The sequence below is a fragment of the Monodelphis domestica genome, chromosome 6 (genome assembly GCF_027887165.1).
Source record: "Monodelphis domestica isolate mMonDom1 chromosome 6, mMonDom1.pri, whole genome shotgun sequence".
NCBI classification, from domain to species: Eukaryota; Metazoa; Chordata; class Mammalia; order Didelphimorphia; family Didelphidae; genus Monodelphis; species Monodelphis domestica.
Window position 1 is genome coordinate 298,978,720 of NC_077232.1, and position 19,809 is coordinate 298,998,528.

The 19,809-nt window shown below is 39.8% G+C and overlaps 1 protein-coding gene across 7 annotated transcripts in view; it reads left to right on the forward strand.

Moving 5' to 3' along the window:
- NRG1 (neuregulin 1) overlaps positions 1 to 19,809 on the forward strand; it is a 1,154,913-nt gene that overhangs the window by 1,122,752 nt on the left and 12,352 nt on the right. For 5 of the 7 annotated variants that reach the window (XM_007495561.2, XM_056803721.1, XM_007495565.3 and 2 more), the window contains 4 exons: positions 783 to 841; positions 6,893 to 6,916; positions 12,087 to 12,189; positions 15,756 to 15,882. In XM_007495561.2, the coding sequence (XP_007495623.2) occupies positions 783 to 841; positions 6,893 to 6,916; positions 12,087 to 12,189; positions 15,756 to 15,882 (313 nt within the window). Of the gene's footprint in view, positions 1 to 144; positions 213 to 782; positions 842 to 6,892; positions 6,917 to 12,086; positions 12,190 to 15,755; positions 15,883 to 19,809 lie in introns of all 7 variants that reach the window. The other 2 variants (XM_056803723.1, XM_056803724.1) reach the window with 2 other exon arrangements.

The following is a 19,809-nucleotide window of genomic DNA, read 5'->3' on the forward strand; positions in this document are numbered from 1 at the left end:
TCCTCCCTCAATGTCATTTTTCATTACCCACCTCCACCCCCAAGCATCCTTTGGGGGCAGCTTCATGATCTATAGGAGGGGCATTGACAGTTTAATCTTTGGGTGTCTTTAGCCTCTGTTGCTTATCCCATTTCTGCCCTCTAGGTGCCAACCTGGATTCACTGGAGCAAGATGTACTGAGAATGTGCCCATGAAAGTGCAAACCCCAGAAAGTATGTTAAAAAAGAATCTGAACTTTGCTTTCTTCCCCAATCCACAGCAACAATCACGACCACTTGGTGGTTTGACCAACCAGGTACCTGGGCTCTGCACCCAAGGCTCATTGGCACAGTGTGTCATTGGTGTCACCTCCTGTCACTGGAGACAAGAGAACTTGATTGGGCAAGATGTTCAAAAATCCCAGCACCTGAGGAGGGTATGCCAGTCACTGTCTTCCTTCCATTATCTTTGACCAGATAGAAATAAAAATTTCTCAAGCAGCCAAGATGCCTTGGTAGCCTCTTCAATTTGCTCCTCTGCTTTGGGAGGATACAAACATGTAAGATGGTGGGGTGCATGTCTCCACCATCCATATCTGTTCATTCAATTTGATCCAAACTGGCCTTCTTGGAGGTATTTTCCATCCTTTGAGCCACATTGGGGCAAAGCTGAGACTGCTCCTGGAGGTGAACTCACCAAGGTCCAGCAGTTGACACTGACGAAGCTTCTTTCTTAGCACATATTCACTTCTTCTCTCTTCTCTGTTGTCTCTACCGTTGTTTTTTTTTTGTTTTTCCTCTCAGGTGCCCAAATGAGTTTACTGGTGATCGTTGCCAAAACTACGTAATGGCGAGCTTCTACAGTACGTCCACTCCCTTTCTGTCTCTGCCTGAGTAGGAGCATGCCTGGCCCAGAGGGCACTGCTTTCTTGCTGCTGCATCTCCCTTCCCAGATCACACCTAGAACTAGATTTCTTCTGCCAGGTCTAACAAGGATGGCCTCTGCCTGTCGCATGAGAATGTTAACCAAAGTCATTGTATGAACTGCTCTCTTTATGCCATGTTGGCACTGAGACACTAATAGGCATGTGAGGCTCAGGAGGGAATCTCAAGGTGATATTGACTAAGGATAGCCAGTCACAATCAGTTCTCAGGAGTGACACAGTCATAATAACCGTCTCTAAGTTTCACTTTTATGGAGAAAATACAATAAAATCATTCCTCTAAATAGTCTAACTTCTTTATAAAGATGCCACCAGTCTGAAAGGGATCTTGCTAACTTGTAATCCATAATGCATTTGAAACTATGGTAAGTTTGATATGGTACAGAATGTATTATTTATATCAAATAAACCTGACATACAGAGTGCAGATGTTTCTCGTCATTGCTCAGTCTGCCTTTACAGAATGAGAAAAATGTGGGAGAGATATAGAAAATTATAGGAATTTCAAGTACAACCCAGAGTAACTTGAATATGGATGTCCTTGGTATTCTTCACTCATGAATGGTGCCAAGCAAACTAGGCATCGAAAGCCAACTTAAAATAACTGAGTAATTAGAACATGTTGTAGTGATTTAGAACTTCATCTTAGAAAAGAAAAGAATCCCTACCACATTCTGAATATTAATTAGCTTTTCTTTGAAATATGGATTCTTGCCTCTAAAATATGGGAAGTTGGTTCCTTTTGATCCATTCTTCCTACATTGTGGAGAAAACATTTCCTGTGAAAGAGCAATGCCCAAATTGTCACAAAGAAAGGATCCCTCTCTTATTTAGAACTGAGGCAGAGAGTTTTCTCTTTCCATATATGTACCATGTTTTTTTTTTATTTGATTAAGACTCACTATCAATGCCTAAGGACTATTTCTTCAAGGCCTTCTTTCTGATGTTTTCAGTGATAGCTTTTGGGAAAGGGGCATTTAGGCTTCACTGGAAGAAATGAATAGGAAGCCTAGTTAGACTCAAATCTTTGGTACCCATTCAGAAAGCTTCTTTAAAAAGCTGGATCCTCTCTCACTCCCTCTGACGTAATGCCTTTGTTCATATCTCATACCATCCTCACTGACCCAAAGGGAATTTAATTATTGATGGGTTTGTGTTTGGAGAAGAATTGGAAGCTATAGGGAAAAAAAATGAACTTTGCCCATGTGACAATTTTTTTAAAAATTTGGCCATGGGTCCATAAGAGAGAAGCATTAAAAAAAATAATAATCAGGTTAAAGATGAAGCAAACTATCACCAACAAGTTTGAAGTTGGTCAACAGATCCAGTTTGGAATCTTTCTTTTAAAAGCTTCATTTTCAGCTGCCAGGGAGCATTGAGTTCTTATATAATTAATGTGATATGCCCTGATGTTACGTTATACACTTATGGGCTATAGCACCCCGTGACTGAAGTCTTAGTCTATATTTGAGAAGTTACAACATTTAGGAAAGAAGGTCTTTCTTGAATGAGTCCCTTTCAGAAATATTTGACCCTTGATATTGTTATGGCAGGGGGAAAAGATTGAGTAGCAGACAGGTCAGCCTCCTCTTGGATGACATTATGTTTTTTGTTTGTTTGTTTGTTTTTTAAGAACATGGCATTGCCTCGACTCAGTCAGCTTAAATGGCTTGCCTTGATGGATTTCCTATTTGAATAGCTTAGCTTCAAAAATTTCAAAATGAGTGACGGACAACATTCAAATCCATATCTCTTGTAAGAGGAGATATTCATTGCTGTAAGAGCTCCTGGCAGCAAATGAGTCCACATTCCGATGGTTGGTCCACATTAATAGCGCCAGAGTGAGAGAATGGATCACCAGTTGTGAAGAAATACAAAGTCTGAATTATAGACCTTTAGGTAAAATAGGATATATTCCATCAAGGATATTCCTAATGAACATATCCACTCTTGGGTTATACATGATGCTATGTCTTTCAAGTCCTTGAAAACATGTATACTTAATGTAGTTTTAGCATTAAGGATGAGTTTCTACAGGGCACCATTCAACTCAACTAAAAAATATAGACCCATGCTAAATACTGGGGTTCAAAGAATGCCCTGAAAAACAGTCATGTAAGGTTTTGTTCCATTAGAGGAAAAGACAAAGACAGACAAGTGACAGTAGTAATTAAAGGACACAAATTATTCTGAAATGCAAGATCAGAATCAAGTTAGCTACTTTAGCTACTACTTCCCTCATTGCTGCTATTGCTTTGAAATATGGGACTCGTGCCTGTTAATAGAAAATCCTTAGAAAATCCCAATTTTTTCACCAAACACTTTTTGGTGGATAGTTTCAAGTGTATATATCTCCCCACCCCCATTCAGAAGGTTCTCAGGCCAGCAGATCATCCCTAAATCATGGGAACTATCCATGCTTTGTGTGACTGGGAGCGAGAGGGATACATTTCCTTGTAAATGTCATAGGCATTGTCTCTTCACCATTTCACAAATTCAGTGGCACCCTAGTTGACTGAATGTGAAAGCAATTCAAACTCGTGGCCACCAGTCCACAAGGTAAGTGATCAAGTTGTAGGCACAATTGGAATGGCTGCATATAACATCAACCAAGATAGAATCTAACCACGTAGAGTGGGATATTGAGATGACTCATTTGGGGATTCTGGGGCTGTCTGAGCATATAAAGGCAGTCACTAGGGGGAAAAAATGCTGGGTCACTTCCATTAAGGATGAGTTGCTACAGGGCACCATTCAACTCAACTAAAAAATATAGACCCATGCTAAATACTGGGGTTCAAAGAATGCCCTGAACAACAGTCATGTAAGGTTTTGTTCCATTAGAGGAAAAGACAAAGACAGACAAGTGACAGTAGTAATTAAAGGACACAAATTATTCTGAAATGCAAGATCAGAATCAAGTTAGCTACTTTAGCTACTACTTCCCTCATTGCTGCTATTGCTTTGAAATATGGGACTCGTGCCTGTTAATAGAGTTGGCCTGACAACCCCTGTTCGGCAACAATGGAACTCAAAGTCTATTCCATCAAATGCCATAGATTTGAACTCTTAACCAGTTAATCAACTTTTGGAAAATAATTAACGGTCTGAGATGATTGTCCCTAATAGGATATTTTCCTTGGATTATTTATCCAAGGATATTAATAGCTAAGTTTCTTTCCTTGGATCAAAACAAGAGAAATAGATGCATGGCCAAGTAAGTAGTCAAGACACAAGAGGGTAATGCATGCTTCCTTGTTAGGAGTCCACAGAAAAGCTAAGTAATCATTTCCCAGTGACTCATTTGCAGTGGAAGCTGCTTGATTTGACCATGGCTTCCTGTGGAAAAAGAAATGAGTGTGATGACTGGTGGACTTTGTGCTAATACTATGTTCAAACCGTTACATATATGCATGGGCATGCCAGTAATTTTACTGCAGACCTAACCAAACTTTCTATGCTACTAATAGATGTCATTAGCAGTGTTCATGGAGGCTCACAGGAAAAACTCTTTGGGAAAGAGATCATGTTAGTTTTATCTTGGCTTAACCCTTAAAGTCTTCCTGACTGGTCAGGGAGAAGGTGAGCATGCGACTTGGGAGATGGTGACCCCATCACAGTCTCATTAGAAGTATTCTGATCATTGTCATGTTTCCAAATTTATATACAATAAGGAAGGAAAGGGTACCTGAAAGTGGGTCTAAATAAACCAGTGTGTCCCAGAGGGAGAGGAAATAGAATGAATCTGATTGAAATTCAGTTCAAATCACTCTGGTTATCAATCAGTGAAACACTGAAGTCTTTAATCTGTATTTCCTCCTCTGGGAGGTTATTGATTCCCACCCCAATTCCCCTGTACCCTCATCCCTTTTGAATTCTGAAGGTTCCTTAGAGTCTGGGGGAATCCAGATCATTAGATGAATGTGAAGCTCAGAAGAATTTTGGAGACTGGCATTTATGGTAGCCTACTAGAGGTAGCTTCACTTTGGCCTTTCTTTGGGCCTAGTTGGCACTGATGTATGATGGTACATAAAGGGTCCAACCTGAGTGCAGAGATATGAGGCTGTTAGTTTAATGGATGCATGATTCTCCATCCTAATTGTACTAATGAGAATAGCCCCTTTTTCTGTAACTCTTCATTCAGAGATTCATTCATTTATCAAACTCTGGTTCATCACTTGCTATGGGTAAAGTACTTTTGGAAGTGCTGAAGAGAAATAGATGAAAATGATGACCAGTCCCTGCCCTCTGAGAGCTTATAGCTTACTGGGGCCTACCGCATGCATACAAATGAGGGAATACCAAACATGTCCCAAATCTAAACAAAAGGAGACAAAGTTAAGTACAAAGCAATTTCAGATGGAAGGTATTAACAACTGTGGGCACTCAGATAAGACCTCAGTACTGACACATCCCTCTGCAGAGAAAGCAAGGATTATTATTCCTCTAAGACAGATGATGAAGCAGAGGCTTCCCCAGCCAGTTGAGACTTAGAATCAGTGATTGAGCACAAAAGAGAAGCACATTTCAAAGACCTTTCCTTTCCAGTGTCTGTTCCCCAGTCCTTCCAAATTTCTATGATTTCTTTTACCTAAGGTATCTCTGTAATGACATCTTGGGTAGAATTTTTTTTGGCTTCCAAAAAGAAAAAAGGACTCTTGCCATTTGGAGGCCCCCTGCTGCCTCCTTTGAGGCTGAGTGCTCAGGCCATCCTTAAGTTTGTAAGGAATCATCCAAATACTGGTTGTCCCAAAGAAGGGTTCTCTTTCCCTTCTGGCCATCCTTTCTCTGGGCCTCAGTGCTGCCATCTGCTAAGAGTTAATGTCCTAAGGGATCCTCAAAGTGAAAATTTCTTTTAAGAAGTTTAACATTCTGCAGACATTTATCCTGGCAGCATATGAAGTGATGGTGGAGATGGTGGTAGGGAATTAGGAAGGGACCAACGATTATCATTCAGTTAGCTAAATCCTAAAGTACTGTGCCATAGCTATGGAATCAAATCAAATAAACAATGATGGTACCAAACTTTAAGGAGTTTAATGAGGAAATAAGATACTCAGGGAAATCAATGGATCAAGGGAGTACAGATTAGTGGGAACAGTTCTGAATTTGGCATCTAAATCTTTGCTCTGCTACTTACTACCTCTATGACCCTAGAAAAGCCAAATTACACATTTAGGTCTGTTTCATCTTCTTTAAAACAAGGGAAACTGACCCAGATGATCTCCTAATAGTGTTCCATTTTAGAGAGGAAGCAGCTAAGAGCATAGAAATTTGGACAGTGCCACTTAGAAACACTATGGTAAGATTCAAAACAACTCAGTTCTCTTGATTCCAGTCTGGAACCTCAGGCAACAAAGACCACTGACTAAGGAATAAAGGGCCATTGGGGAGATACATTGTGAAATGAATGAATGTAAGCCAATAAGACCCTCCTTCCTCCCCCCATCCCCCCAAAACCAAAAACTTCATGTTCTCAAGACAGTTTGCAAACTGGTTAAAATTTGACAGATACCTTCATAATGCTATAGGAGAAGATATTGTTAGACAGGGAGGTGAGTCCTTAGCTCTTAACCTGCATGACATGGTCAAGTGACTTAACCTCTCTAGACCTTAGTTTCGCCTAATGCTAAATGAGGATATTTATCTTGAGCACTGAGGTCTCTACCAGCTTAAGATAGTCTACACCCTAGTTTCTCCATCAGTGAAGGCTTTAAGGGGTTAAGCAGGGCACCTTATATACCTTATGACAGATAGGTGTCAACCTTTACCAGTAGATGAAGTGTTTTTTCACAGACTCAAACTTGATTACCCCTGTGTGAACACTGCTCCATGAACCCTTCCCCACTGGTCCCATTTTCATGTGCAAACAAACAGACGTGTAACTTTGTTTTGGACTACCATGTATTGCTCTTTTCTGAAACTGTGTCCCTTTTCTTTCTTTTTTTTGTCAACTTTCTGCATTGGCAGAGCATCTTGGGATTGAATTTATGGGTATGGACCAATCATTCCTTTTTTTAGTGCCTTTGAGCAAATTTTAGCACCTGTAAACTTGACTCCCCCTTTTCCCTCTTCTCCTTCTTTCTGATTCCTAACCAATGTCCTTTTGCTTTAGAAGGGATCATACAGCCATAACACTGGTCTCTCTGGGGCCTCAGTTATTAGACACAACACTAGAATATTAGTGAGGGTAGCTCACTGTCATTTTCCAGGTACCATTTCAGTCTACTTTCCCCTGAACCCATTGCCAGTTCCTTTCTTGACCATTGTGTTTGGCCTACAGATTCCATTTGTTATGAAAAGATTGCTACAGTCTTCAAGATAAATCAAATCTCCTGGAGTCCAGGAGCCCAAGGGGTCCTCCCACAAGTGCAATGATTCCAGAAGCCCACTCTGCGCTCCACTTTAGGTTGAGAGCCAAAGGAAAAGTCATCAATTCCTGCAGCAGGAAGCCCAGACCTTTGTGAGGAAATACAATAGTATGTGTATGGATTAGATAATGCCTCAGTAACTCTAAGGGACTGTATTCATTCAGGCTTATCTTCTCATTAGGGACAAAGAAAATGTATAAAGCAAATAGGCTCTGTGACTGCAAATATGGCTGGCTGATATTTTCATTGAAAATGTTTGTACTAATGAAATAGAAGCCATTTTACAAACCATTCTTGTGAAATCAATTAATGTAAGCCAATAAGACCCTCTGCCCAAAAAAATTGATGTTCTCAAGATGGCCTGAAAATATGTCTTGCATCACAAAAAGTCATAACAACAACAAATCTGATTCTCCCACCTCCTTCCCCAGCTTCAAAGAAAGAATCCTGAATCCTTCTTATGCCAATTTGATTGCTAATGCAAAGGAACTGGTGACTAGATACAGATTTCCCAAACCTTCAGAGAAATGGGTGACAGAGGAGATTGTGTTCAGAGGCCCTGGGTTCAAATTTTGATTTTGCCCATTGCTACCAGTATGACAGTGGGCAAGACACTGCCCCCCAAAACATCAAGTCTTTGATCCATAAAATGAGCAAGGGATGGGGCAGTTATCTTGTTAATATCAGCCTATGAAAACCATAACATTGTACTGGTTGGATGCCAGTGTAACAATTTAACTCTGATGAAGCATAGATTTACTTTCTTTTCCTCCCAGTATGTGAGTATGAATACTCACAAAGGTCTTTCCCCAGCTATAATATAATGGGCTTGACTTGGGCTTTTCTCACAAGTAAACATAAAGAGCCTTATTATTGTTGTCATCACTATTATTCAACAACAATAATCAACTAAGCTGAAAAGAATCTGCTACCAAATCCTTCATGCAAATGAAATTTTGCTTGCCAAGGCTCACGCACAAATATCCAGCATCCTCAGCTCTTCTGATGTCCAACAGAAAACTGTTTTCATCCTATTACCTTAAGGCTCCACCTTCTACCAGGCTGGTGTTCCTGTCAGCTCCAGAAAGCCTAGGTCTTAAATGACAAGATCTAAAAGTAGAAAATAGTGAGGTCATCTCTATGGAAGGATGGCCGGTCCAGGACAGAGCAGAGCGATCCAGACTCAAAGCTCAGTGAGCCAAGTGTGTGGTGAGGTTGTAGTAGTGATTGGATGTGCCCATCAGCTCTTGGCCTATCAGATTGATAGTATTTTTTTCAGTTCCACATCTGATTCGCTCTTACCCAGCTGACCCTATAACAGCACATCCACAGGGAGGAACAAATCTTTATAGAAGATATTGCTGAAGCTTTCTCCCTTAGTGTTTTTGAATTCCTGCCAGATCTATCCCAGGAAACACAATTAATGCTGTGTGATGAGCTGGTCATATAAATTGAAAGCAGCACAAATAATCGACTTTGGGACAAGATACATTATGTGTGTCTGAGGAAGTTGATAGACTGAAGAAAGCTCACACCATTCTCTTAACAGCTGCCTCCCTTCCATTGGTTAATCCAAGTGTGTCTGGATAGCCTTTATCCACAGGGAATCATGGAATTTGAGTGTTGGAAGATGCAACCACGTATTCCAGTCTAGAAGTGAAAATAATCCTCTGCATGATAAACCTCACAGGTGTTTTTGCATCCAGCCTTCACCTAAAGACCTCCAAAGAAAGGGAAGCTACCACCTTTTGAGGCAGCCTATGCCACTTTGGGACAGTTCTACTAGTTAGGAAATTGGGGTTTTACATATTTTTGTCCCCACCCCCCATTCTCACAGACCTCAAACCTCAATTTGCCTCTGTAACTTTCAAATATGTCCTTGGGAGCCTAATAGAACAAATCTAATCCCTCTGCCATCTACCTGGCTGCCTTTGAAAGATTTTAAGAATTTCTCTTCATCCTCACTGAGGCTTCTCTTCTCCAAACTAACCATGTCTACTTCCTTCAACCAGTCCTTAAATTCCATGAATACATCACCATCTCAGTTTTGCCCTCCTCTAGAAGAAGGATCTGCAAACTATAGCTCATGGGTAAATCCTGCCCCAAGTTTAGTTTTGTGTGACCAGAGCTTAGAATCATATTTTACGTCTTTAAATACAAAAATATTTTATTTTAAAATTGTGTAAACCATTCCTTGTTCAAGGGTCAGATATCCCATGAGACTTTAATTGACTGATCCCAACACTACATAGCATTTATTTTTCAGTGTCCTGTTCAAGCTTTGGTTCCCACCGCTGGAAATCAAATTCAAAATTTGTCCTAATGAGGGCAGAGTACAATGGGATCATCACTTCCCTTTTCCTGGATTATCCCTTTCCCTATACTTGTCAACACTAAGCTATTGGTATAAAGAATAGAACAGGAATGAGGTATCAGTGTCATTAGACAGAGATTCACCTGCCCATTTCAAAGAAATGTTTTTAGTAAGAAAATTATGGGGAAGATTCCAGCTCATTGACCAAATGGAGATTGACTGTTTCATCATTCCTGATGGCTATTTTGCAACAAATTCACAGGGAAGACTTCCTTGCTTTTAGAAGAACCAAAAGATCCTAATAAAGGAAGCAATAGGCAATTCATTAAAAGAGCTCAAAAGGGAAAAGAGGAAGAAAGGTTGTGGGCAAGAGGCTTTGCCTTGTATTTGAAACAATTGACTCAGATATAAAGACCAAAAGTAACTATAGTTGGGCTCACACATGGAACAAAGTGCCCCAACCCAGCCCCAAAGCCCAGTTGCTCCCAGCCCACTTTATTGGCAGTCGGAAAGATAGGCCCAGATAGAGAAATGGAGAAGACAGGATGAGCCATCACTATTGCCTGCTGGCATGTCCCCTGCTACTCTACTAAGGACCTAAGAACAAACCATGCCTCTTGGTCCTCTGGCCTACTGCACATTTTCTCACTGCTCACTTGCTTTCTCCATTACCACTCACAGGTTCCATTAGGCAAGTTTAGAAGTTATGCTGTATGGGAAATCCCTTCCAACTTTACTTCCACCTTTTTTCAGACATCTTTTCCTATTGTTTTCCCCCAATATGAAGCATGCTGTGCAAGAGCCTACAGTTGACTTGTTAATATTAACCTTTAACCCTCTTCTGCCCTCACCTTTACTCTCCTTTCTCTCTTTCTGTCTCTGCCTCTATTTTCAATTTTTCTTTTATTTGCCAACTCCAAGACTATTTGTTTTTGTTTTATTTGTTGTTTAATCCATGATGCCTTCTCATCCTTTTTACTCAGACTTTTCTTCCCCCTTCCTTATTCACAATAAGACTTACTATTAATTGGGTTTGACAATGTTCCTAGCCTGTTAACTGGAATTTGATGACCATGAGCTCAGCTTGTAAGAGATGCCCTGGATAATGATACGGTGCATTTTATCAGAGAAATTAAGATTCATTTGTTCTCAGAAAAATATTCTGCAAACATCTCTTCCAATAGAGAGAGAAAAAAATGGAAGGGTGTGGTGAATAGCATTTTGTCAAGGGCTGTGTGGAGGATTTTGTTTTTACAACATGCCCTGGTTTGTTGTTGACCAGCTTAATTAAGGAGACGAGTTGCCAGCTTTGACTCAGTAATTACACACACCAATGGTGTTCTATTTTTGAATGTTCTTGTGAATATATTCTAATCACTGTAATTTGTCTGGTTGGATACTCAGTTCCTTTGAGATTTAGGCCACTGTTAAATAAACTCCCATCTTGTGACCAGTCTGACCAAGTGCTCATTCTTTCCTTGAAAGAAGTGGGATACAACCCACCTACAGCTGTACCCTCATTCCATACCTATTGTGCAGCATTCTTGATTTGGAGATCAGATACCCTTAAGTCCCAGGAAGGTCTCCACATCTGAACTGTGAGAGTCACACTTCGAGAGGATATTTCAGCACTCACGAGTTTTTTTCCAAGTGTGACCAACAGTGGAATGTGTGGTCAATTCTAAGTCAAGCATGATTCATGTTAATGATTTCTTTCTAATGATTAATTATCTCCAAGGCAGAGATGAGGAAAGACCAAAGACTAGTCCCTATAAAAACAAGTTGGCATTTTGGCCCACTTCACTCTTTCCAGGTTAGAAGCCATTGATGCACTGCATTTTCTCTGATATAATGCCTCAGGGCTTAAAGTGAGGCTGTTTTAATTTTTCTTACATTCGATCTTGCTCTTGAAGTCACAAGGTCTTGCCTCATTGCCTTTGGTAACTACAAGCCAAGCTTATGTTTGCAAATGTTTTTGAGTTTGTCCTTTGTTTCCTTTTTATCTTTTATTGATTAAAATGTTGTTGTTGTTTTGTAAAGCCCGCTGGAATGTAAGGAAGGTCACTGGGAATAAGGAAAAATTAGGGGGATCCAGGCAGTCCCTGGTCATTGTCCTAAGGACTATTCCAGCTGTCTTTGCAAGAGTAACAAGCAAACCCCAAAATTTATAATTATGTTGTTTTCTTAATCTAACGTTATATACAATATTTATAATATCTCTGTTTGGTTTCTTTCAAATAATCCCTAAATATATTTGTCATTTTTGTCTAAATGGAATTTTCTTACTGAATATTTTGGTTTTGAATGGCACCATATGCTGAAGTTATTCTGTGTGACTGGTTGCCATGTTTGGTTTTTTTTCCTGTTCTCATGTTGTGAGTAAAGATGGTACCATGTAGCATGCCAGATGTTTAGTATGTTTGCTTTTTAAGGATTCAGAGTATACCTGGTAACATGCTTTTCTTGTACCCCTTTCCAGAAGCTGAGGAACTCTACCAGAAAAGAGTGTTGACCATCACTGGCATCTGTATTGCCCTCCTAGTGGTTGGCATCATGTGTGTGGTGGCCTACTGCAAAACCAAGTAAACTTTCTTCTTCCTTGTCTTTTTCTATCATTAAAACAGATGGGTAAGAGGCAGAGAGATCCTTGGGAAGAGAACTAGGGCCCACTACCCACCCTGTAGCAAAAGAGATTGTTGTTAGTTGCCTTTATTTCTACATGTTTTTCTGGCTCTGAATCATTCCAATTTATAAAGAGCCATAATCGGTATGGAGGGAAAGGAGTGTCTGCACCCAGAAACGATAGCTCCTTAAAGTATTTCATGATAGACGTGAACATAGCCAGCTGATTGCTACTGATTCAACCCTGTCCAAGTGGTGACCACAAAGACTTGGAAACACGCACACATATAAACACAGAGAATCAGACGAGGATGAGATTGAGTTTGTCAACACAAAACTCACACAAAACTGTGGTGATTCAGCACTGAGATGGCATCAGCTATTCTCATTCAGAACAGCCCTGCTGACCATAACAATGAGATAAAGGTGAAGCATGAGGGAAAATAAATGACTTAGAGGGCTTCCTAGATTCAATCCTTTTATGTTTCATTCAGGATATTTATTTTTGTTCCTGACATAGCATTTCATGGATATGGAGAAAATCCCAAAGTGAAAACTCTCTGTACTGATGCACATTAGCAACTCTTCTGTGATTTAGAGCCCTAGAGAGTTCCCTCTGTAATTAAAAGAGAAAGGAACTGAACTAGTTTATGTCCAATAACTAGTACATACTAGAGTTGGGATTTGAACTTTGATTTTTCTCACTCCAAAGTCAGCACTCTGTACTAAAGTTTGATTACTGCCTTTCCTTTAGGTGTTTCTTCATCTACTTTGGTCTAAAGCAGGGGATCTTAACATGGGATGCATGGATCCTTAAGGGCTTTTGGCTAGGTTTTAGAAGATTTGGGAACTTGAATGGTGAAAAATTTCATATTTATTTCAACAGAAGTCATTTCTTTTGTAATCCGGATGTAAACATTATTCTGAGATCGTCCATAGGTTTCACCATATTTCCAAAGGATTTCATGAAACAAAAAAGGAGTTTAAAAAAAGTATCCCAGTGGCACTGGACTATGAAGGGGGAAATGGGCTTCCCATCATTTTAGATCTCTTGATGGAAGCAGGACATTATAGATGGAATTCTTCGGTAGGCATGGATTAGATTGGAAGGTCTTGGTGAGCTCTCAAGGTTATGAATTGCTGGTATCCTTGAATTTTTAATGAATCTTAAACTTTGTTGAGTTCTAGGGGGCCACAAATGTCATTAGTGAATATATTCTAGTCATTGATAAAGATTCCAGGAGTGTTGATAGAGTGACCATAAGATCATGAATATAGACCTGGAAAAATTCTTAGAGGATGAGAAACATTAGGAAATGAAGGTAGACACAGGTTAAGTATCTTGCTCAGGATCCCACAGCTAGGAAGGCATGGTTAGAGGAAGGATTCAAACTCAGACCTTTTATTTCCAGTTTTAATGCCCTCATTTCACTATACAACTGAGACACTATGGCAAAATTGAAATAGGGTTCTTAGAGTCAGAGGAATTGAGTTCAAATACTGCCTCTGCAACCTATATGACCATGTATAAATTACTTTCACTTCATGTACTTCACTCATCTGAAGAAGATTGGAATCAATGCCTTCTATTATCCTCTTACAATCCAAACCCTATTATCCAGATGTTGGCTGCTTACTAAATAAGTACCAAATTAATTATTGCTATGTGAAATAATCACTTACAGATATTTAACTGTAAGAAATCTCTAGTAGGTACTTAAGTGCCAAAGCTCCACATCTATTGGAGATGAAGAGAGGGAAAAAATTATTACCTTGCTACTATGATACAGCTTTCTAGAATCTATGTCAAAGTTTTCCAATTCTACTTCAATAAGTCTCCAGTGCAGCTGCTGTAAATGTGACTGATGAGAGCAAAGCAGATATCATAAGGGGAAAATACAGGATGGAAGGACTTGGAAAGCAACCTTTGCAAAGCTTGGAAAACCCTGAACATCATTTTCATTGAGTTTTGTGTCCTCCTCCACCCATACATGCTTATTAACAAACATGGATTTCCTTCTGGGCCCCCATGCTATAACTCCCTCCAAGACTCAGATACAATCAGATTCATGGGGCCTTCTGCTACATAACCGCATTGCTGTTTTGGCAGCACTTTTTTCCATTCTAGCAATGAGTTGCTCAGTGAGGTCAGGCCAGCTGTTGGAGAGGAAAATATTCTTGAATCAGATACAAATGACTTTGAGGAACAAAAAATGATCAATTTTGTATCATTGTGTCATAGCAAAGGCATAGATGCTCCTTTGCTCCCAACTTCACATTCCAGAGAGAGAGAGAGAGAGAGAGAGAGAGAGAGAGAGAGACAGAGAGACAGAGAGAGAGAGAGAGAGAGAGAGAGAGAGAGAGAGAGAGAGAGAGAGAGAGAGAGAGAGAGAGAGAGAGAGAGAGCATGCTAGCTAGGAGATCAGTAAAACTCAAAATTAAAATCCTCAGTGGATTAGAGCTAGGAGACAGTCTTCGGGGATATATTTAAGAACAGAAACATTTCTAAAAGGTCATCTATTCCAACCCCATCACTTTACAGATAAAGAAATGGAGTCCTAGAGAGGTTAAGTGACTAGCTTGAGTTCACATAGTTCATAGGGCACAATAGGAGAAATGAATATCCTCTTCCAAATTTACTAAATACATCTTTATTCCTACTTATTAGTTGTAGAGGGGATCTTTGTTAGGGTGCAAGTTGAAGTAGCTGGCATTTGAGACCTCTTCTAGCTCTGAAATTCTCTGAGATAATCTGATCTGCCATAATAAAATAAATTAAATCATCCTCATTTGTCACCTTCCCATTAGACTTTTGTCCTTACAAATCATTTGTGAGTTTTGCTTTATCTGTGATAAAGCAAGCCTTCTAAGAATGGTAGCAATTGTGCCCATCTTTTCATCTTGCTATAAGAGTCCTTTATATCTGGAAGTGTCCTTAGAGGTCATCTAGAGGAAGCCCTCCCATTATATAGTCACATAAACTGAGGAATAATAAAGTTAGAGAAGTCAGTTGCCTAGGCTGCAAGTACCATTAAAAAAATACTAGCTATTATTTTGCTCAAACATGAGAAACTCAAGGCGTTCTGAGTAAATCTGGAGTCTAGGATGCTGGGTTTCACAGTGGTTAGTGCATTCAACTTGAAGTCAGAAGAAATGAGTTCAAATCCATCCTTAGACACTTGCTGATTTTGTGAACATAGATAAGTATATCTCTAGCATACAAACACATGAATCTCAGTACAAATGGACACAATACCACTGACCAGAGCCCAGTGAGTAAGGAATGTCTGTCATTCAAAGTTGTCCCTTATCTTCAAAGGGTTTGGGCAGACCTCTACCTCCTCAGGCTTCCATCTTCAAAGTCGCTTGACTCTATTTTCTAGGATTATCTTCATAATTTGATACCTCTGGTTGATAGAAACAAGATCCTTCTAAAATACCTGAGGTACGAGAGTGATTTAACTGTAGTGAGACGTACCCTTTGCTTCTCCTTTGACTAAAACTCAATTCTGTCTTTCATGTGCAGGAAGCAGAGGAAAAAGCTTCATGATCGGCTGCGCCAGAGCCTTCGTTCAGAACGCAACAACATGGTGAACATGGCCAATGGGCCTCACCACCCCAACCCACCCCCAGAGAACGTGCAGCTGGTCAATGTAGGTTGCCTAAGCTCTGAGAATAAATTATGACGAATGCTGCTGGACTAGGCTAACCCTTGAGTTAATTCTTTACAGGGTTTATACTCATCATGAGAGCTTCCAGGAATATGGAATTCATCCAGGAGGAAATAACAAGAACATTTTTTCAAGTGCTTTCGGTTTATGATAACACAAACATGTTTCCTCTTCCAGCTTGATTCATTCAAGGGTTGGATAATAATGTCAAGTTTTTGTTCCTTTTCGTAGAGTGCCTGAACATCTTACCTACTTTTTTCATCTGAAAAAAAATTGGTGAAGGAAAAGAACCATAACCCTGTGGCACTTGGCCATGAGGAGAACATGTGTTTGGAGTCAGGGAGACCTGGGTTCAAATTCCATCTCTGATATATATTAACAGTATGGTTCTAAACAAATTACTTAATCTCTCTGTGCCTCTGGCAACTTCAAATAATATATCGAATAGGTCATAGACTTCATGGCAGTGGTGGAAGTATTTCCCACAATTTGAGATCCTTTGCTCATAAAATTGCAAACCCTTACTAGTTTTTTCCTGTTTTAAATTATAAAGATATTTTATTTTACCAATTACATGTAATATAAAAGTTTATATAAGTTTTCTGAAGTTATGTGATCCAAATCGTTTCCTTCCCCCTCTTCCCTTCCTGTTCCTAGAGTAAAATCTTTACTGTTGAAAGGCACAGAGAATAGAGCACAGGTCATGTAGTCAGGAAGACTTAGGTTTGACTCCAGTCTCAGACATTTACTAGCTGTTTGACCCTAGAAATGTCACTTAACTTCTTTGAGCCTTAGTTTTCTCATCTGTATATATTAATAGCATCCACTTCATAAATAAGATAATTAAAGGGTTTTATAGACCTTAAATCACCACATTAATATTAACTATTTTACTCAAATATAACAATACAAGAATCAAAAAAGGAAAAATCCTTTTTTGGGGGGAGCCATCCTTGCTTTCAAGTCCAGCACTTGAAGCATGGTAAGCTATGTAGCACAGTAGTTAGAGCACTGAATTTGTAGTCAGGAAGAATTGAGTTCAAATCCTCATCATATTTACTATATGAACCTAGGCCAGCCTCTGTTTCCTTCAGGTCCTTTATCTGAAAATAAGGGAAATAATAGTTACCTATCCCCTAAAGTTGTTGTAAGGATAAAATGAGACAATATTTGTAAAGTGCTTTGCAGAAATATGAGCTATTAATAATAATAACTTTATGCACTGTGCCACCTAACTGCCTAGATCATTTAATGATGAACTTAAGAGTTGGATTTCACAGGAGAAAAAAAGAACAGGAGCACTAAGAGAAGCAGCAGCAGTATAGTGGAAAGAGTTAAAAATTTGAGTCAGGCAACTGGACAAGAAAATCTCAAGGTATTATTAGACTATAAACTTAGATTTGAGTTTTCTAACCCTCAGTTCTTATACTTGTAACATTAAGATGATCTTCACATTATGGATATTAAGGAGCTATACAGATGTGAATGATTGGTAATTTCACCAATGAATTATATTGGTGAACAGTAATATAAATCAATTATTGGTTTTATGCACCAAACCAATACATTTGGGGGGAAAAGAAGGACTCTAAATTAACACATACTTACTAAGCACATACTCTGTGCTGGGATTGTGTCCAATGCTAGAGATACAAAGAAAGATAAAAGCACAGTTAGTATCCATCCTCAAGAAACTTACATTCTAATGGAGGAGAAAACATTTAGATAAATGGATACAGAAGAGATATATCCAAAAGAAGTGAAAATTAATCTCAGAGTAAAGGTACTAGCAGCTGGTTAGATGCCAAAAGGACTCTTGCAGAAGGTAAAGTTTTAGTAGTCTGGAAGGAAATAAGGGAGGCCAGAAGGCAGAGATGAGGATTTGGAGCATTTCAGCAATAAGGGATGTCCAGTAAAAATGCTTAGAGGCAGAAGATGAAGCGTCTTGTGTTTGGTATAGAAGAAGGCTGCTATGTCTGAATCATAAAGTATAGGGCTGGGGGGAGGAAAGTGTCATACAGAAGACTTTCTACTTTAGTTAAGAGGAGGTCATTGAAGTTGATAGAGGAGTGACATGGTTTAAAAAAATCACTATATTCACTGAGCAGAGGATGGATTGGAATGAGAAGTAGACCTTTAAAAGGCTATTTATTGTAGTAGTTCAGACAGGAAGTGATGAGGACCTAAATTGGGGTTGTGGCTAAATGAGGGGTAAAGAAACATATATGATATAGCTTGTGAAGAGAAACAAAAATTGGCATTAGATGCAATTTATGGGGTAAATGTGAGTAAGGAGCTGAGGATGGCATTGAAGTTGCAAATGTGAGTGCCTAGGGAAGTAACAGTACACTTGATAGTAATAGCAAAGTTTGGAAAAGGGAAAAAATAATGAGTTCTGTTTGTGACATATTGACTGTGATGCTTATGGGTGATTCCATTTGAAATATCCAAAGGGCAATTGGGAATGTCTTCCTATACAGAGAAACTAGGTCTGGATATATAGATCCAGAGATCATCTGCATAGAAATAATATTTAGACCTTTGGGAGCTGATGAGATCTTCAAGTGAAATAATGGAAAGTAAGAACAGAAAACAGAGGAGGATAGAGCCTTGGAGACCACCTTCAGTGAATGAAAAGCCAGCAAGGAAGGCTGCAGTAGTTAGATAAACAGGAGGTAACTCAGGATAGAACAGTCATAAACACCTAGAGAGGATGGAATATCTAGGAGAAAAGAATTATCACCATTGTTAAAGAATATAGGGAGTCCAAAAAGGATGAGGAGAGATAAAAGGCCATTAGAATTGTTGAATAAGAGAATTGATTTTTTTTTAGGATAGTAAAAAATAGGCATGTGTATAAACAGCAGGGAAGAAACCAGTAGATAAGGAGAGATTAATAATTAGAAAAAGTGTGAGTATGATAGAAGGGGAAACCTATTGGAAAATATGGGTTGGAATGAGGTCAGTTCTGAAAGTAGTAGAATAAATAATAACAAACATATGGAAATAATGGAAAATAGAAGATCTGTCCTTTGAGAGATAGTAATGGACTTCCGGGTAAACATGGCTGCAATCTAGACGTGAATCGCTTCCTCTCCCCGGCATCGAACGAAATAGACTACCTCAAAAGAACATAAAAATCATCTTTGGAAGAATGGAGGTTCTCTCCAGTACCCCACAGAAATGAAGGTACGTGGGGTTTGAACAGTGCCACATTATAAGAAGGAGGAAAAGCTTGCACAAAAACGTGATCTGAGCCACCCTTCCTCCCCCCACCTCCCCCACTGAACCAGAGTAGGGGATCAGAGCTCTCACTGGGACAGTGAGTGAGTGAGGAACATCTCTGTCTGGGGGGGAGGGGCGGCACACCAGTTCTTGGGATCTAAAGACTGCTAGGAGACAACCTCTGGGGCGGAGCACACAGATGGCTGGGCCCCTGCAAACTGCGAACAGAGGAGTCTTGAGAGTTTTTAAAACTGCCTAAGGCCAGGGTGTTGCCCCTCACAGGGGGGGGCACGCCAGGCTCACTGGAAACTGACGGGGAGTGCCAGAGATCCACCCCTCAGAGCGGTTTTGCAGGAGATCCCTGCGCACTGGTGAGAGGAGATCACAGAGCATGGGGGCGGGCTGAGCACGGGGAGTGGGGGGGGGGCACGCGAACAAACTGCAGAGGCTGGGAAGAACTAGTTCAAGGCAACCTAAATCCACAGAAAACCCGCCCATATCACCCAGACCTCAGAACAATAAGGAAAGGGGGAAAAAACCACCAAAGGGATGGCTCACATGGCCCAAAATCAAGCCTCCAAGAAGAAAGGGAAAAAAAAGTGACTATTGAAAACTTTTATGGCAGGAGTACCCAAGGAAAAGAAGAGAAAGAGGATGAAATTCAAACAAAATCAAAATATGCCC